General features: G+C 31.2%; 1 protein-coding gene across 1 annotated transcript in view; it reads right to left on the bottom strand.

The window, feature by feature from the left end:
* Positions 1-15,820, bottom strand: part of LOC118200642 (F-box only protein 21-like) — a 90,011-nt gene extending 74,191 nt beyond the window's left edge. Inside the window, exon 1 of the mRNA XM_035372606.2 lies at positions 15,471-15,820. Within this exon, the coding sequence (XP_035228497.2) occupies positions 15,471-15,664 (194 nt within the window). The 5' untranslated portion in view covers positions 15,665-15,820. The remainder of the gene's footprint in view (positions 1-15,470) is intronic.
* Between the last annotated feature and the right edge of the window lie 8,518 nt (positions 15,821-24,338).

Here is a 24,338-nt window from a genome sequence, read left to right as displayed (position 1 = left end):
ATCTCTCATTCATCCGATTCATTAAGAGATATTTGTTGGTCTACTTCTCTCTTAGAGCATGAAGGACACATGAAAACAGCATATGAGAGGCAGGCTGCTGCATGACACGTTTTGCATTCATATTAGCTTTGTGTTATGCAAGGCCAGTTTAGGTATATACCAAGAAAACTAATAGGAAAAGATTCCAGGTCTGCCAAAATAATGTTCTACGACAAATTGTAAATGCTGAATGGTATGTAAGGAATAATAGAATATATAAAGAGTTAGGCATTGAGTATTGTGCACTCATTAGTGTGGCTCACTTAGCCAAAAAATTTCATGAAAGGCAGCAAAATATTGATAATCCCAATATTAAAATCTGTGATTAAGACTATAACAGTTTGGAAAATATGGATCGGCCTATGGCCCAACTAAATGTATGAATCATATTATACGCAACTCTAATAATTTGACATATGTATTTATTTTCATTCTTCTTTTTTGTTACACTTCGAATTTTCTGTCTGCATTCTCACTTTTGTGTATGTTATATAGATGGTATACAGTCACCAGTTCCTCAACATTTTTGCTCGCACTAATTTAGACAGCAACTCCATTGTTATTAATACGTTAACAAGTATTCCTATCTGACCTTAACAAAATTTTTTTTTAAAAATATTCGATTTATCTTTTGGTTATTCTACACCACCTTTCGAAATGATCAAACTGTTCTACAAGGGGTAGAGCCTTGGCTCAAGCACACTGGACGGTTATTCTACACTACGAGTGTCGACAGCAAGTTGTCGGCCACCAGATGTCACTGCTAGTAAAAAACAGGTCTGCCCGACATCCTATATTCTCCGAGTACGGAAGTTGTCGAAAGCGTGTGAAAAAGTGTTGCTGCGTCGTCAATCAGGGTTGTGCGGTTGACATACTAAGTAGACAATGGTTTTGTATGTGTTTTCGCCGCTGATTTTTTCATATTTAAACGAAGAATACGATCGTAGATCTCTGAATTGGTGGCGAATTTATAGAAAATATATTGATGCTTTTGCTCTGCCAAAAGATGTTTTCATGGCATATTTCAGATTGCCAAAATTTATAGTTATTTTAATTTGCTATGAACTGAGAGAGTATTTGGAGCCACATTCAGAAAACAAGAATGGAATTTCTACTGAAAGAAAGGTTATACTATTCCTGAAATTATGGATATAAATTGTAATTGTATGCTTTAAAAATGTAGAAGGTAATAAGTTTATCAAGCACATAAACCTTCTTCATTTAATACAAATATAGACATCCAATAAGCTTCTACTCGATTTATGTACAGCAAGAATTACATTTACTTTAAAATCTAACAGTTGAATACCTTACGAATAATACTGTGAACACAAAAAGGAATGTCATTCATTATTACGCGAAATTCACACTACTGTAAAATAAAAATTAAAAAAAAAAAAATTATAAAACTATAAAATAGCTTTATATCTTTTTCAGTAGCTGTACTACTACTAGTGTGATACTTTTAAAAATAAGTTTTAGCCCAGAGGGGCTATTAATTTCGTTTTGCCATTTTGTGGCGTTTCATTTTTCAAATCGTTGCCACCAAGTATTATCGCACTCTATTATATTTAAAGAAATTAAATAAATGAGGAATCTGCAGAATGTATGAATGTTTCTCGCACTGTGATAAAACAACAGTACCTAGAGCCATGAAATTCTGAATAACGTAATCCTCCATCCTAATATAGGCATCTGGAGGCCCAAATTTGGAACTGAGAATTTGTTTTATTATCTATTTCATATTTTGTAAAGCATTTATGAGTTTTTGATTAAGAAACCCAACGATTTCAAAGCGAGTAATGGCAACATTGTACGGAAAAAAGCATTTTCATCTCTAGCGCGTGAGACTATGTATCGGAAATTCTAAAGATATGCTTTTTTTAAATTATATGATATTGCTGTTGAATTGAATTTTATGGTTTAAGTGCGAAAAGCATGATATTTAATAAATAAAGATAACACGAAAAATGTTAAAAAATGGCCCTTTGGAAGTAATATAAAATCTGAAGGCTTTCAGATTTATTTATTTATTTATTTATTATTATTATTGCACGTGTGTGTGTGTGCAATTTTATTACGTTTTAAAACTGGTTTCTAAGTGAGGACTTTCTAAGGGAAACTGGCTCGTATACAAGTTACACATGTGGAAAGCCATGAAAACGCCGGCCAGCTCGTTCCCGGGATTCAAACCTCGGACCAAACTACCTGCGTTCAGCGACTCTACCGCTCAGCGGCTGGTGGGCTTGTTAGTAGAATTATACTGCATTATTATTGCATTATGCAATAAAGTAACAATGCTATAAGACTGAGGGTTTGTTCATGGAATAGTACTTTTGTAACCAATTATAGTATTAGAAAATCATTGTTTCTTTGCAAATTAAAAAAAAAAAAAAAAAAATTCCTGTTCATAGCATTCTTATTTTTATATTGTAAAAGAGATATTGATTATTATTAGTTTTCTATTTAAAATGTGTCGAAACAATGGTTTGGCAAGGACTTCAACTGCAGGAGACCTACACTGATTATTTTTACTTTAGTACTTGCACTGTGAAAATATTACTATCTTTTAATTATTTTCACAGAATAAAATCTTTTGAGAAGGAAGAATATTTAAATTGAGCAGTTCTTATATATATAAAAAATTCAAATAACAGCAATATAATATTAAAAAAAAGGTTTTAGTAATTGTGTGACAAAAATTGCAAAACGAATTAATCACACATACAGGATAGATTAGTTTAATTTTGGTTATACATTTTATATTGAAAAAATATTTTCTTTCATGTTAATTATAGAATAAATTATTTAAAATAAAGCATTTTGATGCATGTGTGATAGTTGAATGTAGCAGCAATCGGCGATACTGTAATAGCGAATGAATTTTATTTCTTTTCCTGAAAGAAATAATTTTCATAGAAAAAGAAAATAAAAAAAGGGGAAGAAATATTAAGAAAGAAATATTTTCTTTCTAATTTCTTATTTAAAGAAATATTTTTCCAATAGTAACTGTAAAATTGCGGGAAAACAGTTTTAATGTAAGCATGGAAAAAAAAAAAAAAAAAACCTTAGTTTGCTTTTAGATTGTAATGCTAATTAATCATATTATAAATTTAAATGATTAAAATTGTTTATTTCTAAAAAGATTTGAAGTAAGCTTAATTCATTTACTTTTATCTATTTACCATTGCTTTCGTGGTATCCCATATCACTCTTTATTTCTTAGCTCTAAATTCCTGCGTTGTTTCCTGAAAAAAACGGAATTTTCCTTCACATAACACATATTCTGCTGCGTGTTGGTCATAATACTGTTTTGTGCAATTTTTTCGAACTACAAATGCAGCGTGTGAGTTAGTGAAATAATGGGAGAATATTCCTAGAACTTCAGCCAGCGCACACTATAAATTTCGTCACTCGTCTGTTCTGCGATTGGTCTAAAGCTCCTTGAAGCCTTGTCCCCTTTCAGTAAAGTTAAATGGACCCACCCGCCCACCAACTGAGGACCACAGAATGGCTTTCTCCGATAAGTTGTGATGGGGGCTGTCCATACTGGTTTTTTTCAGTCAATATTTTTCGCTCAAGTTGTAGACAGATCCAGTGATCATAGAATAGGCATCCTGGTTTCTCAAACACCATTCTACAGAGAGAGATAGCATATTAGCTTAATCTTCTTTTACGAGTCTCCAAACACCATGTTTCACATTTGCATCTCTTTGGAGGTACCTGTGGCTCATCATAATTTTGAGGTTGTTCTTGGTTGGAAGCATATCTCTTAAAATTTTGTTGCAAGTACACTGGTAACCCAATAGACTTCAGACTTCATTGAGCAAGTTGTCCAAGCACAAGTTCATAGACAGTTGTTTTATGAATAACCTTATTTAAGAGCTCTGTACCCATTACCTACATGTACGATTTGAGAATTGATTGATGTTTAACACTGTTTTACATCAGTCAATAATTTACAATATTACATCAGTCAATAATTTACAATATTTAATGTTGTAAAAAAGATTATCATCGACCACTGTTTTACAGTCCAAGACACATTATGTGAACCACACATTTTATCTACAATATCTACTCCTAACTTGGTTTCATTGAAGAAACTCATTATTTCTGGTTTCTGTTTTTCGCAGTAGAAAGATCAGCAGCTTGGTCATCATGCAATGATGATATAAGAAGGACATTTTTGTTTTTTCTTCGTATGTAGGACACCAAAACATTACATCACTACTGAATTCAAAATTACTGGAATGTTGTGGTCTGGCTTTGTCCCCCCCAAAAATCAGCATTTTCTTCAATGTCATTTTCTTTGCATCCTTCTCGTTCTGTCTCTGATCACTCTTCACGCTCCTCTACACCACCTTCTGAATCAATATAGCTTTCAACATCAAGTCTTTGACATCCTCATCGTTTTCATCTGATGCCTTCAATAAATGGTGAATTTCTTCAAGGTCTTGAGGGTTTCTCAAATAAAACATTTTTTGATACTTTGAAGCTGAGTCAAACAAATATTTATAATGCTTTTACGAAAATGTCTTTGTCAAATTTTGTAATAAGCAATATTTTGAATTATTAAAACATTTTACAATTCATGACATAATCAGGTGCAATGTGCTTGAAAAACCAGAGCCCAAAAACATACTCTGTTTTGTAGATAATCATAAAATATTTTATTATACGAAACTGTTAACAGAAAATGTGATGCAGTATTTAAAAACTCACAGAAAACTTACATGTCAAATTACAATGTAATCGGGTGCAATAAGCCTATTAGATCATTTCATCTGCCAACTAGAAATGTAGAAATACAGGGTGTTTATAAAGTCCCGGACCCATTTTGATGTTTAATAACTCATAAAATAATAAAGATAGATTAAAATTAATAACATAAATGGTTAGAATGACTAAAAAAGTTTTATGACCCTTGTCAATGAACTTCCACGTGTGCCCCCTTCGTCGCACAGAGAATATCAAGTCCATATTCAATTTCACGCCAGGTACCGGCAAGCATGTCGGCATCCACAGAAGCTATTGCAGTTGTAATTCTGGTTTTTAGGTCATCAATGTTTGACACTTTCCTCTTGTAAATGCTGTCTTTACAAATCTCCAAAGGAAAAAGTCCAGCGGCGTTATATCAGGTGATCTGGCTGGCCAAAGAATTGGACCTCCTCGCCCAATCCATTATCCTGCAAAATGGTCATTCAAAGAACTACGAACAATGGTACCCCAATGAGGTGGTGCACTATCTTGTTGCAAAAAGACATGTGGCTGAAGCTCTTCTAGTTGTGGAAATACGAAGCTTTCCAACATGTCTAAGTATATGACTGATGAGACCGTCTTTTCTGTAAAAGAAAGGCCCAATGACTCGGTTGTGCATTAGTTCACACCACACATTAACCTTTGGGGGATCCCTTTATGCCTCACAGTATTAATGGGGGTTTTCAGATCTCCATATGCGCACATTATGGCAATTAACAATACTAGAAAGATGAAAGGATGCTTCATCGGAGAACATTATGCACTTCAGAAATTCACCATCATCTATCCTCCTTAGCATATCTGTTGCAAAGGCCATCCTCCTAGGCCTATCATTCGGTTTCAAAACTTGAACAATTTGAACTTTGTATGCATGCAGTCTTAATGTTTTCTTAATAACCTTGTACACCGTCGAAATTGACATATCCAATTCTCTTGCCACTAATCTCACAGATCTTCTAGGATTGTGTAAAAATGTCTCTCTGACACGCTCAACATCAAAATCACTTGTGCAGGGACGTCTGGAACGTTTCTTATCTGCGACACTTCCGGTTTCTAGAAAATTCTTTTCCTACCGCAAGATGCTGCTTTTGGATGGAGGATCTTTTTGGTAAATTCTTCTGCAATTTCTCTGTGTTTGTATTATGGATTTTGTTTCTATGAACCACCAGAAAATCTGTGCTTTCTCTTGTGGTGTTGCATTCTCCTTAATATCCAGTCGAATAAAACATCACATACAAATGTACTAGAACAAACACATCAAAAGTAAACATAACATTGCAATAGTTGCCAAAAACAAAAGACAGAAAAATGCAATTAATAAGCAGACGATATTTAGAAAAGTAAAGATATTTAAGACTGGAAAATGAAATTATCCACACACGCAGACGATATTTACAAAAGTAAAGATATTCAAACCTGAAAAGGAAAATATATAAGTTATTCCATCAATAAATGCCATAAGTTTGTTTATATCTTCATTATTTTATGAGTTATTAAACATCAAAATGGGTCCGGGACTTTATAAACACCCTGTATATTCATTGACTGGCTTTATGACTGCCAGTGGCACTAGAAGAGGGTAAGCTAACTAGATGGAGAAGGAGAGATGGTGTTTGAAGGAGGCAGGGCAAACAAAAGTGCTCGAGACGTGCCTAGCAGATCAAATGTGCCCAACAGGGTATTAAACGTCCATAAAAAAACTTTGGGCAATCACTATTGCCATTTTGTCAACATGAAAATTAATGACAGTAAAATTTTATTCTTAATTTTATATACTTCATTGTTTTAGTATTTTAGTTTTGTAATAACGTTTTGTGTTTTATTGTAAGTAACTTAATAATTTTCTCTTCCAGCTTATGATTTTAAAATTCATATTTTAACTTTAAATTTTAAAGTGTAACTTAATATTTGTTCAAAATCCTTCTTATTAGTATTGAATATTGCGTTATAATGATTGTAAATTTTAAGTTTATGATGAATAACTGTTCATCACAGGCTAGTATATTGTGAATTATGAGATAATATATGTGGCGCTGTTGCACTTTCGTTAGTTAAGCCTTGTAACTCACCACATTGATGCATATCTTGTAGTGTCAAAAGACAAATTTTGTAGCACCATTCTTGAAAATATAAGTAACCCATGACTGTTAAAGATCAATCTTTATCCATATAATATTGTGTTATCGTAATAAATGTTATATGCGAGTTATGTGAATTACTTGGAATTACACCATACTTTGAGGTAGGTCAAGCTCCCTCACTCAGGATTTCTAGGATCTGAAGTTCAAGCAGGAAAATATCAACCTAGTAATGTAAATTACAACACCATAAAAATGTTACCTTAACTGTGAAAATAAATATTACAAAAAAAAAAATAATTCAATACTTGAAAATAAAAAAACATGTGAATTTTTTTTTATTCCAATATTTAAAAATCAGAATTGTATGTGTATTTTGAAAAGGGAGAGGAGGAGGGGGGAAGAAAAATGAAAATTTGATCTTAAAAAAAATATATATATATATATATAAAATTGAGGCGTTAGCTTTTAAAATCTTAAGAATTTAATTTTGAATTTTCATTTGTATCATTTATTTCATTTACTTTCTTATATGTTTGATTCATTCTGTTTTACACGTTTTTGAACTCTTTCCACCAAATTGTAAATTATTATTAGATTTTTAAGCTTCATTGCTTATTTATAATTTATGCCATTATTCTTTTAACCCTACCTGTATGTTTTCAAAATTTGGATATAATTTTGTTTTTCAAACACTGAAATAAAAATTGACATATAGTTTTGTTTTTGAAATCAAATCTACTCAAAATGACTTTTTACATTTGCCTATTTTTTTTACACATATAAATACACATAATTTTTTTACACACACACACAAATATATATATAATCGAAACAGAAATTGTAAAGCTAATAAGTAAAGACAAGTAAGCTAAGAAGTACAGCTTAAAAATTTTTTCTGCAAAAATATACGAAATAATAGGTAGAAACATTGCAGCGATCTTGCTAAAAAGTTACCAGGAGCTGTAGCTCCACGAAATAGTTCAATGATGTATTACTAAAATATTAACAAAGAAGAAATTTTTTTTTAAATATTAATCTGGAAAAAAAAACTGCTTACACGCAAAATAAAACTGTTAAAAATCAATGTTGGAAGACATGCGAATGCACGAAAAAACTAATCTGACCGTTGCGAAAAGTGAAAAGTTAATACACATAAAAATAGATTGACGGAAAAAAATATTAAAACATAAAATGCAAAAATTATAATAAAAACATAAATTGCAAAATTACAAAAATACAATAATTACAAAGCGGAAAATGGTAAATTAACCCACTCGAACCCTCAACCAGGCTTTTCAAGGGAAAAATAATTGGGTGTCGAACTAGGCCAAATACCATTATGCGTTTCGCCAAAACAGACCATTGAAGCTCAGGTCAAATTAAGAAATTTTGCAAAATTATGAACATTTTACTGACTGCATTTATTTACTTGAAATGACAGAGTTAGACACTTTTCATTTTTAATATGCAACTTGTAATTAGCTTATTAATCAACAGCAATGGTGCCAACCTAGTGAATTTATTTCTAGACCTAGAGATTTCCGAGCTCCAATGGCATATTCTAAAAACATTCTATGGCATAGCTTGAGACAGATGCTACGTTACTTGACCTTGCATTACTGTAAGCCATCTTATAGAAAGGGAAGCAATTTTTCAGCTTTCTATCATCTTAAATGTCAATTTTGTTTGAGAACCATTTAAAAAAATAGACAACTTTCATTTTAAAAATACTAATCACAATCAATCAATAGTAGATGTGAAAGTAAAGAACTAGCATGGATCTGGCACACTAAGATACATTCAAAAGTCGTTAATTGGACACCCATAATCCGGAATGATCTATAATCCGGACCTCAAAGCTACAAACTTTCTGCGCATGCGTCATTGATGCATGCGCGTAAGACCTTTACGGCTGCGAATATGCGTGTGCACATGCCCAAAATACGTTTACACATGCGCGTTTAATGTATAACGGACGGTATAAGCTAAGCTAAAATTATCTAATTCAGTTAATGTTGCAGATTGCGCTGTTCCTTAATCTTCAAATTAGATCCGGCTTATTATTTTTAGCAGACTGTTAGACCAATTTTATAAAAGTAAGCTTGAACTTTCGATTATATGTCAAATAGAATTTCCGATATATATTTACTAATATGTAAAGGATCTACAAAGCGAAAGTATGTTTCGAAGTCCATTAAACAAAAAGTGGAATTGCTGCAAAAAATGGATAAAGGCATATCCTTTGTTTATCTAACCATTCCGAAATCTGTTTATCAATTTCACGCTGCTCTGCGGCGGGGGGGGGACGCCGCAGCGCGCAATGAATTGGAAATTGATCAGTCAGCACTATCCTTACCTTCAGGGCAGATGTTTTTATTTTATTTGGCTTATAATTCCTTACTAAATGTAGTATTTCATCTCGATGTACTCCGTCTTTGATATGATTTAAATCAAATTCCTCGTCATTATAATTCGCTTCCAACAACGAAGAAAGTAAAGTAAACAAATAAATATTAAGCTTTTTTTTTTGTAAATTTTGATACCCTTTAGATCATAATTGTTCTCTATTTCATAAATTACGGTTTCATATTTTTTATTTTATAATTTCTGCATGCCATCTTGCCAGATTTAAACTGATGATCTATAATCCGGAATCGCCGAAGTCCCGATGAGTCCGGATTAACTACTTTTGACTGTATATGTATTTTGTTTGACTACTGAACCACTGAATGCTGTAATTAATGTTATGTAAATTAACAATATTGTACATTTTAAAAGTGATTGATGTCGACTTATAGTGATCTTAGAGTATTTTGAAACAACATTATTAGCAAATGGTTTTTCCTATTATTCTCCGGATCATTTACGTAAAAGCAAACTTTGCGTCATCTGACCTAGTGACCGATTTCAGAAGATGATATCAGTGTTTCTAACTGGAAATATTGCACTGTTTTCATTTATGTAATCTTTTTGTATGTTTGGTAAAATTTTAGGAAGCACTTTCGGAGAGAACCCGGTGAATGTAAACAGTGCCAAATTTGGCGATAATAGTTAAAATCTAGTAACCCAGCGGATTCAACCTATTCGCTTGTTGCAACCATTCATCTTGCGTCCATTTTGTTTCGTTATCACTGTGGTTCTTCGCATTTGCAGATTTCTATTATTCTTCTTTTATTTATTACTTTTTTTTCTTAATTTTTTAACAACGAATAGATAGAAATATTTTCGTAGATCCCGGTTCTCGGTTCGGGATGAAAGGAAGAAAATAAAGCGGGAGGGGTGAATGCTAATTTGTAACACGGCTGTTCACGTTGTGTTCTTAATTATTAACAGCTGTACGCACGCAGAACCAAGAGGTTCGAAACGCTCAAATAATTCGTTTTCGTACTCTGCAAAAATGTGCGTTTTAAATAATTAAGTAATGCTTTTACTTTTATTATTGTTTATTGTCACCTAAAATTATGATAATAAATCAATTTTTATGGCGTAAAATTGTAACAATATATTGTTAATGCTTTTCTTACAATAACCTTTCAGAGGATGGCAGGTGTGACATAAATAGATTATTAAATTTTAATAATAAATACTATTTATTACTGATTATCTGTGACAGAATAGTTTGATGTATTCCCACGGTCATCAAAATTAGCAAACCACTGCTGGTGTAAGGAATATAGTTCAAATGACTCTTGAAAAGTAATGAAATGTGTAATGTTCAAGTTTTATTAACAATGCTACTGAAGAAAATTTGATTACTGTTGAAGGTTATTAGTATTGTGAAATAAATTATGAAAAGGATGGGTATTTGTTTCAATGTAAATTGCTTTAACCTGCATGCAAGTAACTTAAAAAAAAAAATTTTAAAAAAATACTGAAAACTGTTAATCAGAGTTCATACACATTTCTGCACACAGAAATTAAGGACCATTAATGAAAAAAATTCAGGACCTATGAGTAAACGCGAACTGAATAAATTCAATTAAAAATATTAGCGATGCCTGCATTTCACATTTGTAATACCATCCTAAAAATAAAATAGATCCATAAGTAGTATGTATTATTACTAAATATGAATTAACAGAATTATTAATAAGTTTGAAAATGAAATAAACTTTAAGTAATTGATCAAGTAGCATTAAATATTTTACACTTATAATAGTTGGGCATATTTGAAAGAAGTGACATTTACATTTTACTAACTTTATGTAACTTTTTTTTTTATGTCTCATAATGTCACATACTTGGTCAGGCTAGCGGTTTAGTAAGTAGCAGGTTGATTTTATATCAAATGGCATAGGTTAAAATGAGAAGTATCATAATCAGCAAAATTCATAACAAAAGTTAATAATTTAATAATTAATTTCTGTTTAAATTTAATACCAATTTATTTCCGTATATCACGTTTAACCTGTTAGTTTTACATCTACATGCTTATTATCTGTGAATTTTTACTACCATATGCTTAATATATTGTTTAGTCTGCTAACTAGAATTTACATGCACTAAAAATCACGTTTACGACTCGCCTCAGCGTCGATGAAACGCGAGCTTGGCGAGTATTTTAACGGCGCCAAAGGGTTTGCTCCCGAAGCGCCAACGGGTTCTCTGCGGATGAAAACCCAAATTTTACAATTGGCTGCCCCTTGTTCTGTGGCGATTCTTTTTTGATGCCAAGATCGGCGCTAGGAAGGCACAATTTCAAGATGGCCGCTACGCAAAACCAAAATAAGAAGTCGGCTCTAGTGTAGAATTGGGTGCCCCTTCAATTAGTGAGAATTTTTAAAAAATTTTGGCAATGAAACCTCATTTCTGGTTACCATGATAGTTTTAACTTTGTTTTAGCATCCTGATTTTATTTAAATGAAAATAGATTGATGTGTACATGGACAAATTTAAGGCAGTGCGCAATGCCTAGTTTGTGCAATCGTAGGATTTTTTTTAAGTGAAAACAGATCGATGTGTACACGGACACAGAGTTTGTGCAATTCTTTGACTTCTTGGTAAAAGTTTACAATTGGGTGCCCATTGTTCTTTGGTGATTCTTTTTTGATGCCAAGATCGGCGCTAGGAAGGCACAATTTCAAGATGGCCGCTACGCCAAACCAAATCGCACAAACTCTGTGTCCATGTACACATCGATCAGTTTTCACTTAAAAAAATGGTAAAAGTTTACAATTGGGTGCCCATTGGTTTAGGTTTATCCCAAGATTAAAATATGGTTTTTCTTCTTCAATTGCACTACAACCTATCATAAGCCAAGGCTGTCTCAACAAGCTTTCTCGTACGGATCCGATCAGTCCCTGTGGTCGACCAACCATTACCCTATACATTTGCAAAGGTCACCTTTTTAACAGGGTTCAAGTTGTCGTATCTAAAATTATGCCACCTAATATGACAAGAATTAATGACTCGGACAATATTAGGTTGTTTGTATCGGTGAAAATGCAGAATTCCCCCTGCTTGGCACGTTTTTAAGAATTGCACATACGCGGTATCCATGTACATGTCGACCTATTTTCACTTAAAAAAACATCCCAGAATTGCACAAAAATTACATTGTGCACACTCTTGACTTTATGCATATACAAATTGACCTATTTTCTTTTAAAAAGTCAAAGAAAATTGACAAAAATCCAATTCTTCTTACTCTTGTAAAAAGCGCCAAACAAATAAGTGGGCGATTCTGCATTTTAGCCATTTGTATCTTCTATATATTTTTCTTTCAAAGGTTAGAAGCCTTTCTTCCTCTGTGGTTGATCTTTACATTACCATAACTTGGCGATTTTTTGGCGAAAATTTGGCGATCAACTCCCCTACAGCAACCCTCTATTTTTTTTCCCCCGCCGCCATTTTGTCTTCACGAAGTAAAGACATGTTTCTTTTCTTCTTATCTACTGAACACTTCTTCCAACAATCTACTAGCCGAATTACACTTATGCTAGAAATTTTATCAAACAAAACTGCTTAATCATGACAAATATTCACTGCAAAATTCGGAAAAAGTGCACAATACCATACACCTTACGCGTTTTTCAAAATAACACATACACATAAACCATGTACACGCCGACTTATTTTTACTTAAAAAAACATCCCAGAATTGCACAAAAATGGCATTGCGCACACTCTTCACTATATCCATGTACACTGCTTTTTTCTCATAAATTCGAAAAATTTCACGAAAATACATGACAATTTTCTCAATCTTTAAACCCGGTAAAAAGAACATATATGAAATTACCTGATCGCGAAAAAGTATTTACCCTTTACAAATATGAACATTTCCACATATAAAATAAATAAAATATCCAAAAACTTTTACCTCTAAATCATCTATTACATTATACACGTCACCAACGAATTCATACATGAAGCATTACAAATATTTAGTATCAAATATTTAAATTATTTCCATGCACGTTTATTTCAACTTAAACGTAAACCAAATTCCTACAAGCATAAAATTCACAAAATAACTATCATTTCATTAAAATATCACTGAACCATGTACACGTCGACTTATTTTTATTTAAAAAAACATCCCAGAATTGCACAAAAATGGCATTGCGCACACTCTTCACTATATCCATGTACACTGCTTTTATCTCATAAATTAAAAAAATTTCACGAAAATACATGACAATTTTCTCAATCTTTAAACCCGGTAAAAAGAACATATATGAAATTACATGATCGCGAAAAAGTATTTACCCTTTACAAATATGAACATTTCCACATATAAAATAAATAAAATATCCAAAAACTTTTACCTCTAAATCATCTATTACATTATACACGTCACCAACGAATTCATACATGAAGCATTACAAATATTTAAATTATTTCCATGCACATTTATTTCAACTTAAACATACACCAAATTCCTACAAGTATAAAATTCACAAAATAACTATCATTTCATTAAAATATAATTAAATTCAAAAACACCACTTAAAATATACATGAGCACATACATTCAATTAATAAAAATTACCTTACAATCCTAATTACTTTAAACTAAATCATTGCTAATAACAATTTTCCCAATAATACCAAATTCCTTTCCACCTTACATTTCCAACAATGCATAAAAATAATTAAAAATACTAACTTACCTAATCTCCTTCAGAATCTTCATTACGTGGCGGATACACTTTTCTTCATTCTCTTTCAGAATCTTTAAAATCATACTTATCTTTCAAAGCAAGATACCAAGTAAAATAAATAACATAATAAAACATGTTTATTTCTCTCTCACACAACCTTAAAAAACATTTCTTACTATCCTTTTCAATACCACTAAATACCCATTTCGAATTCACTTTACTTACGGCCATGGGATCCAAAAATTCACAAACACTATTTCACACAACACAGAATAAAGCCAAATACAAAATTTCCAGATTTTTTCCCGATTTCCCCCCTTTTCCAATTAAAGAACCGTAATTCGTCCATTAATATCACATGACATATCCCATGATCTCTCATTTCCCCCACACAAAATAATGCGTAATCGGAACTCAGTACTGCTCACATTATTACCAAAGTCCCAGGTAGTAACCTTTATCGCCTCCAAAATGTCGCCAAACTACCAGTTACCGTAATGTAAAGATCAACCTCATCTGTTTTTGTTAATGGGCAGTATTTTTTTTTTTTTTTTTTCAAAGATTAGAAGTCTTTCTTCATCTGTTTTTGTTAACGCTCAGCATTCACTACCATACAATACGATAGGTCTGATAAGAGCCGTAAAACGATTTACTTTTATCCTGAAGTTCAATAATTTAAATACTAATAAATTCTTTAAACATCTATTAGCTCTAAATTATCTACTGCCAAATTCAAGTTTAATATTGTTATTGTTAAGAGACGACCTGTTTACATCTGCCAATCATATGGATGTCATCACCATATGCTAGTAACTACATAGATCTCTGAAATACGGTGCCTCTATTTAAAATTTTGGGATCTCTAATAGCATTTTCAAGGGTGATATTCAAAAACATGTGAGCAAAGACATCACTTTGTCTCAACCCTCTTTCAGTGTACAATGCCTCTGATAGATCAGACATGATTTTAAGTCTGCAATTTACTCTCTTTACAGTCATTCTGTAGGAAATCCGAATTCCAGTATAGCTTCAAGCAGCTTTTCACGGTATATGCTATCATAAACAACTTTAAAATGTATGCTTTTCTTATCACTGTTTAAACTTCATTAAATTCGAAATTTAGATTTTGAAATTTTATATTTGCAAACCAAGTTAGTAATTAATGAAAAAAGGTAACTTTACACATGGAATTTCCATAACTGTGTCTAATGCATGCAACTTTCAAAGTACAAAGGCATCATTTTGGCCTGCCAAATGTAAAACGAAACAAAGGGTTTTAAATAACTATGCATCAGTTTACCATATCATTATGACGCATTTTAACAGAAAAATAATATTCGAATTTTTACCAAGCAATAATTCTTCAATTTTTAAAGTAATTACTTACAAACTGGCTGTTTCTAAAATCATCATATATGTTAACTTGGGAAGAAAACTATAATATTTAACAAATTTACACTTAATTTATCACACATATACTTACGTTAGTTTGTACTTGTTTTGCCATAGCTTGTTACTCTTGGCAATACAATTGAAAATTCGACAAACTGAAGATAATCTACAAATATCCTTAAAAGATAATTCGTCACAGTTCATAATGTATTCAATCATTTCGAAAGGAAGGCTGTCTATGCCCATTCTTTTTGATGCTAACTTTTCAGACATTATTTCATCCATTTCAAGAATGGCAAATTATTTCGTTTCTTTTAAAATAATGCAAACAGAATGGCAAATTATTTCGATTCTTTTAAAATAATGCAAACAGAAACTACGACGTTCTTTCACATCATTGAACTCTCGAACGGAATTCGTTGTTGACAGGTTATCAAGAATTCTTTGCAGGTTATCTTCACGAGAAAAAAGGGGGGAAAAATGGGAGGAGTTACGAGATTCTCTGGGTTGCATGAAGATCTACTAATAACTTTCTCGCCAAGTAATTTGGCGTCATTGGCTCATTCTTATTTCTGGAACTGTGGTTGAAGAGTGGTCTGTTTTTGATCCGTAAGTATGCTAAAATTCTATCGTAAATTTTTAATACCTTGTTTTCCAAATTTACATATTTTGCTTGATTAATTTGAAGTTGTTTGTTTTTAGATGTGCGCAATGGCAAATTTCAGGTTATTCGTCAAATAACCAAAGTTTCTATTTCTCTGGTAAGTGTTTGCTTTATATCTTATATTTATTATTAAATATGAAAAGTAATTTTTGCATGCGTATGTTTTTTCATGCTCATTTTCTGTTTTATGTGCTGGTAGATTTCTGGCCGATTACCGTGTTTTTAGATAAATGTGCCATTTTCATTTAGGTAGTGTAGAGATTACTGTTTCCATTTTTTTTAAGTAACCACGAAAATTCTAACACATGTAAAAGCTTTACTAGTAAACTTTTGATTGAGGATATTTCAAGTAAATGTGCCATTCTTACTGAATTTGTGTAGAAGTTGCTCTTCTTTATGCCTTTTTTGAGCCAATATGTTAATTAGTTGTATTCTTTTAATGTGTTGTTTTGCAGATTAATGCAGTTTATTTGACAGATGTGTAATGCTGTTTGTTGAAAAATGCATTAGAACCAATGATGGTAAGATCTTAGCCTAGCAAATTGGTAAAATATTACCTACTCTTAATTACTGAATCATATTGTAGGATAAAATCTGCTGTTTATGTATGAAAATTTGTACCTTTATCTCTGATTATGTGGTATATGCCCAGAATTTCATTATTAATGATTGATTCATTAAAATTACTATTTTTAATTGTCTACTTTGTTTTGTGTTGCTGCTGCTAATTCTGCATTTTTTTTTTTTTTTTTTTGGAGTAGATATAAAAATTAATTCTTGTTTTTTCTTTCCCCCCCCCCCCCTCCATGTCTCTTTTTATTGTGCTAGTAAATTTCTGACTGAACTCATTTCAAGTTGAATGCGGTATTTTCTTTAGCTCATGTAGAGATTCATCAAGTTTTTGCTGGTGAATTTTTGAGAAAATTTCAAGTAAATGTGCCGTTTTTACTTAGTTTGCATAAAAATTGTTCTTCTTTATGCCTCTTTTGAATAAATATGTCAATTCTTGTTTGTATTATTTAATATGTTGTTTTGCATATTAACACAGTCTATTTAACAGATTGAGATGCGATTTGTTGAGAATATTCATTAAAACCAATGCGGGTAAGTTCTTGGCCTAACAGATTGGTAAAAGATTTTCTGATCTTAATTACTGAATTTTTTATTATATTCTAGGATAAAAGTCTGCTTTTTACGTGTGAAAATTTTTATTTTATCTGATTATGTGCCAAATTTAATGATTCTAGAAAAATGCCATTTCTGTGTGTAGCTAGTTCGTTGTTGCTGTTCATCATGCAGTTCTTTTGAATGTGTATCAGTTTGAAAATTTATTCATACATGTGTATTTTTCTCATCCATTTTTGCTGTGCACTTTTCCTGTGAATATTATTTTTATTTAGTCTATATAGAATTTGCTCTTTGTACTTTTTTTGAATAAGTATGATAATTAGTTCTTGTTTGTGTTATTTTAATGCCCAACAATTCACTTTCGAATGTTTGTTAATTATAGAAGCTAATTTTACTTTCTGCTTTCAGTTTTTAACTCTGTACCTTTTATCCAGACATAAATAACATCTGCCTTTTCATTTCTAAACTTAAAATATCGCAGTCGGGAAAAGGTTTCAATTTGAAAGGTAGTAGTTTTTCTAATTGCAAGAATTTCTCTTCAGAATTATAATTAACATAAGCTGTGCATTCTCTGCTGAGTATTTCATTTTTCGAAAAGTCTAGTAGACCTTTTAAATCGAAATTTTAATCTTTAATTTTTTGGATATAATTAAGAACGAATTCATTTGGAAGCAATTTAAAAAATAAAGGCATTAAAATATTTCTGTATAAGTCAGTATATTTTTAATGTTGCCATGCAGTGTAAAAGCATCTCTACTTTCTCCAAGAAGTCTTGCTATTTTTCAGATTTCAAGGTTGACTTCTGTGCCTTGTTTTGCAGGTTAACATGCTTTATTTGATTGCATAGAAGTTAACTTTTCGTAAAAAGGCCTTAATTATAGTATCATTATTGGTAAATTTAAGGCTTAAACAGATTGGTGAAATGTTTGACCTTAACTACTGAATTCTGCTAATTATATGGGATATGCCCATAATTTAAATTTTCTCCTAGTAAATTGATCAGTTGGAACAAAATGTGAAATGAATTTATTAAAGAGTATGTTTATTGCTGTATTCATAAATTTCCAGCCATGCATATCATTTAATAATTATTTGTTTTTAGGATAAAAAAAAAGTAGTAGCAGATGGTCCTACCAATTTGAATAAATATGGAATTTAGTTTTTAATAGTTTTATTTATTTCATGTAATTTATGATATTAAAGTATAAAGGCTATGCTCGTGGATTTTCTAGTAAAGGCAAGTTTCCAATCAATAGCAGTTTTTAGTGGTTGAGCTATGTATCCAGCATTTTTTTAGTATGAAGACTAATCATACTAAAAAAATTTGAGCATTTTTTTCAAGTAAAAATCAGTGTGTTATAGCTGTGCCAGTATCATTCTGCATAATGACAAATGTTCATTAAATATGTTAGTGACATTTAATTGGTTTTGATTATCATGCAATACTGAAACTAAATTCAGAATTTCATTATTGACAAAAAATTTTTTTTAATTCTGGGTATGAATGTCTGAGCATGTGTGTAAATTTTAAGTCATTCTGGATTTTCTTTCATTTGATTAATTTGTTAAACTTGCTGTTATCTGTGAAAAATTTTCCTATTGAACTTTACCTTTCATTTTAGTGGCACAGGTGATAATAGATTTTTAACCCAACAAAAATGAAAATTTCCAAGTGTGGCTATAGAGAGTGCTCAAGTTCATAAAATAACTTCGTTTTTCTTTATCATCACCTTTCTGTACGAGAAGCTTTTCTGCAGCATACATTGACCACCCTTTTTCTATTATAAGAATACAGTCAGAAGTCTTTAATCTGGACGTCCATAATCCGGAATGATCTATAATCTGGACCTCAAAGCTACAAACTTTCTGCGCATTCTCGTTTAATGTATAACGGACGGTATAAGCTAAGCTAAAATTATCTAATTCAGTTAATGTTGCAGATTGCGTTGTTCCTTAATCTTTTAATTGGATCCGGCTTATTATTTTTTGCGGACTGTTAGAGCAATTTTATAAAAGTAAGCTTGAACTTTAGTTTATGTCAAAAAGAATTTCTGATTCTGAAGCTGCCAAAGGATCTACAAAGCGAAAGCATGTTTTGATGTCCATCAAACAAAAAGTGGAATTGCTGCAAAAAATGTATAAAGGGTATATCCTTTATTTCTCTAACCTTTCCAAAATCTGTTTAGCAATTTTACACTGCTCTGCGGGGGGGAGGAACATCACAGCGTGCCATGAACTGGAAGTTGATCTGTCAGCACTATCCTTATATTCAGGGCAGATGTTTTTATTTTATTCGGCTTATAATTCCTTGCTAAATGTAGTATTTCATCTCAATGTACTCTGTTTTTGATATGATTTAAATCAAATTTCTCTTCATTATATTATGGATACACATCAAATAGTTTTCTGATTGCAATTTTCTAATTTCGACTATGCGTAATGTATTCTTTACGCATGCGTGCGTTGAAATGTTTAATAAAGTAAACAAATAAATATTAATTTTTTTTTGTATATTTTGATACCCTTTAGATCATAATTGCTCTTTATTTCATAAATTATCTTTTCATATTTTTAATGTTATGTTTTCTGCATGCCATCTAAGCAGATTTAAATTGATGATCTGTAATCCGGAATCCGGAAGTCCCAACGAGTCCGGATTAAAGACTTTTGAGTGTAGTAATTTTAGAAATTTATCTGCATGTCTCCTGTGGACTTTTATTTAATAGATAACTAAAGCCAGTATGGAAATTAGGACATTTTTTATATTGAAGAATATTTCATTGCTGCCTACTCTCCTTTTTTTTAATTTTTAGTCTTAACAAAGGAAAATGTTTCTCAGAAATAAATGGAATGTATTTAATTAAACTTAAATTAGGCAAATTCCATTCCCTCAATCTCTAATGATTTTCAGAATTTTTAAATTCTATTTCATTTGAATTGTACTTTTTCTTGTTACATTTTATTGATGTTATTAAATTTCATTTGGTCAGAGTTGTCTTAATGTGTAGTCATTTCTAAATTTTTATATAAAGATTTAGAAAATGGAATTAGCCAAAGAATATAAGAATTAAATGTTAATATATTTTACAACAGAATTGAATTTCAAATAGTTCAATAATCTAGTCCATGTAAATTTGAACTGAATTTTAATTTGATTTTTCTATTAATTCATTACATTTATTTAGGCACTTAGAATGTGAACATGGTAAATAAAATGGCAAGTACCCATTCCTCAGTATATTTTGGTGGGGAAAAACTTCTGAAATTTATGTTCAGTTTGTAGTAATATTATTCAGTTAACTTCATATTTGTTTAGGAATTTCACAGGGTGGGTGATCTTCTGTGCAAGATACTGAGAAAATTTTGATATTCTTTATGCTAAGAATAATTTCAAGAATTAATAAATTTGTTTTTTTATATGATAGACTGATTATTCAAAGTAATATACACCAAGGTCACCTTGGATGATCAAGAGCTTGTATCATACATGCATATTAACTGTTATAGGATAGCTATGGACTTTGGTCCTTCAAATTATTTTATTAATATATATACAGTATTCAAAGAACTACAAAAGGGTGGAATGTAGTGAATAAAACATTTTTGCTTCTGATAGAAGTGTACAATTGACTGAAAAGTGTAACAGCCATCATTAAAATTCAACATCATTTGAGAGATCTTTCTTAAGTATCGTACATACTCTTAAAAAATGAAACTGTATATATAAATTTCTGGAATAATGTAACATATTAAAAGAAGATAAATTATGTATTGAAGTGAATTATGCATTCAGTATTCCAATAAATTTTCCATTTTATACATTCTTAAATCAATATAAGAATTATCAGTATTTTTAAAATCATTAGTGTAGGTGTTTTAGGAAAACTTTGGTTTAAATTCAGGCTTAGATACTAAGAGTTCTGTTTTATGAAGCATAAGTATCTTAATATTTGTTTTGCAATTAAGTTGAGCTCAAATCATTAAATGTGAATGACATAATAGAAAAAAAAATCAGAGTTATTTTAATGACTGTGATGATGATATGTTATCTCTTATCACAGGAAAATACTTGGTATTTTATTTCAAGAAAAAAAAAAAAAAAACCAGCTGGGATGTTCTGTGGAGCAAGGTTTTTAAATTTTTAAATCCTGTTCCTAGAGCAGACTTGCTAGTTCTTGGTTGTAGGTAAAGTTCAAATGGTATTTTAAGAACCTGAGGCTTAAAAAAAGCAGGGAATAAATAAAGGTTTATTTTTTATAGAAAAATTCATTTATATTTCATTAGTAGTTATTATATTGTGTGGCTATTCAATTTCTTCACTAAAACATTCTCCAGTACTTACATATTATCTCATCGACTGTGAAAGTTAGGGAGAAGCTACCAAATTTCTGTTAGTTGTTCCTGTGGAACTCTGAAAACCTGACCCATTTTTATTTAACAAAAAATCAGTGTTCAACCTGCTTTGTAAAAAAGCTTTCATCAATTTCTATTAGTTTGTTTTGCCTTCCTGATTTTACTTGAAGCTCTGTTTAGAATGCTATGAGTGCAGACTTTCTGCAGGTAGTTTACTGTTTTGTTGAACATATTGTATAGATTACACTTTTTTATGTGATTCCATAACTTTGAAAGCAATCTGCTGCTGTAGAAGTGTTTCCTAATTAAATTATTTTTAGCTTAAAATCGTACTGCATACTGTCAGGGTCGGATTTATGTATAAGCTACACGAGCTATAGCTGGCCCAAAAATTAAGATATAGTATAAATAATATTAAAATATATTACAGTACAAAGTCCATTATCCAGAATGATCTATAATCCGGACATCAAAGCCACAAACTTACACATGCGCTTAAAGCCAGTAAAGCGTTTACCCACGCGCAACTTCCGATAGCGAAGAAAGTAACAGAGAACGTTATTGAAAATGAAAAAATTTCGATTGACAAGTTAGTCGGTATTCTTGACACAGCAATTACAGGACTTAAACAGTGGAACTTTGTAACTGAACAAGGAATTATGTCTGTTTATAGAATTATAGAGAAAGTATTAGCACAAAAAACGAAACAACTTGCATTGAAAGAAATGTTTACTAAACAAATAAATATTAAGCTTTTTTTTTTGTAAATTTTGATATGGATTAGATCATAATTGCTCTTTATACCATAAATTACGGTTTCATATTTTTAATTGTATAATTTCTGCATGCCATCATACCAGATTTAAATTGATGATCTATAATCCGGAATAGCCAAAGTCCCGATGAGTCTAGATTACGGATTTTGTACTGTATAACAGACTTATAAAGGGACCCATATCTCAAATAGCTTAGGACCTTATTAAGTCTAAATATGGTTCTGCATACTGTTAAGCACGAAGTTGGAAGCAAAATGGTTTGTATATTTCTCGCTGCTTCTGGAATGGGAAATTTACTTTTGTAGTTTTTTTTTTTTTTTTTTTTTTTAAAAAGTTTTAAACAGCTTTCCTGTATTTTCTTGTTTCCCACCTACAACTCCCTACCAAAATGATTTTTCAAAATCCCGTTTTATATAAACGAGGTGGAACCAGTATTTAATAAGAAGCCTCAGGGAAAAATAATGACCACATCAATTTTTTTTCTTCTACGGAAGTTACTTCCGTGGAAGAGCTTAATTAATGCGTGTCTTCCTTTCTGGCCACGTCATTGCTTTAAGCTAAATCTTACTACGTTCAGCCGTATTGTTACGTGCCTGTTTGTATTCGCCAGTGAGGTTTAATTAAGGGCCAACTCTGTTAGTTATTTCTGTACAGCTTTTTCTAGTTTTTAGTTAGTTAGCATTAGTTTCTTATTTTCTATCTTAAGTTAAAGCCCAAGTGGAGACTTCATGTAAGCCCAGGATTGGCCAACTGTAAGTGGTCTCAAGTTAAATAAAAGGATATTTAAACCCTACTTTGGACTTGTCGCTCTAGACTTTTAGAAGTCAATGAATAGTCGCTACACAATTCTCAAGTATTCTAGATACCAAAGGCAACCAATTTTACTAGAATCTTGTATCATTTATAGTGGAAAATTATATAGATCAGTATATAACTATTATGAAAATTTGAAAGCATCTGCAAGAAAATTGGAATGCAAAATACATTCATGTTTTATCAGGATAACGATTCTAAACATGCAGCCCTAAATGTTCACATGTGGTTTTCATACAACTGTCCAGAAGTTATCACAACTTCTTCCTTCATTTAGTCTTCAGACTTAAATCAAATTGAACATGTATTGAGTGAGTTGGAGAAAAGAATAAGTAAAGTAACATTTCTTCAAAAGTTCTATTTAAAGCTATTCTTGCGAAGGAATGGAACAACAGTTACTCAAAAAATATAGATAAATGCATGTGAAAAGTGTAACTTTAGCTAAAAGATATCTAACCATTATGAGTATTGAATGTCCCGTTATTTTATTAATTTATTTTATTTTTTTATTGACTCTTTCTTCAAAGTATTCGAATACTTATATGAGTTCATTTTCAAAACATTCTGAATATCTTTTCTTAACCAAAAACGCTTAGACTTTTTTTTTTTTTTTTTTTTCAAAATAAGGAACAGTAGTACATGTGAAAGAAAAGTCATTTTACTGATTATTATTAACTGATATTTGGAAATAAAATCAAAGAATGCAAGTGTTACAAAATTAATTTCATAGGTTTTATAATTTCATGAGTTAAAACTGATATTTTAAATTTAAAAATACAAAAACATGAATATTTGTCTTATTCAAAACATGTTTGTAAGTGCAAGTATATATGTTTAAATGGCTGGCAGTTACATAAGGCATAAGAACTTTTAAAGACATACGATATGTTAAACTTCATATCTCAAAATAATTTACATTAATGTCATAGTAGAAAGACAATTTGACTGCACTATATGTGATTTCTTTAGGGTAATTAAAGAAAATTACACCACATGTGCTCTTTCCCACCTTTCCATCTTATTTTGCAAATAAATTGAGCAGAACGTAATTTTTTTGGCCATATGATACCTTCGGTATGACATACCAGGCTCTATCTAGTAATGCTGAAGTGGCACTTGTAGTAGTTCATACAGGAGAAGGAAAATCTCGTAGAAGATTGAAGGGGGAAAATTGATCACAATCAGGCATACTGGTGGTCCTGGTACGTACGATGAGACAACAGTT

Source organism: Stegodyphus dumicola, chromosome 8, assembly GCF_044657685.1.
Source record: "Stegodyphus dumicola isolate Sdum_Otavi_A_Nest chromosome 8, ASM4465768v1".
Classification (NCBI taxonomy): Eukaryota; Metazoa; Arthropoda; class Arachnida; order Araneae; family Eresidae; genus Stegodyphus; species Stegodyphus dumicola.
Note: the sequence above shows the minus strand (reverse complement) of the source record. Positions and strands in the feature narration are given on the sequence as shown.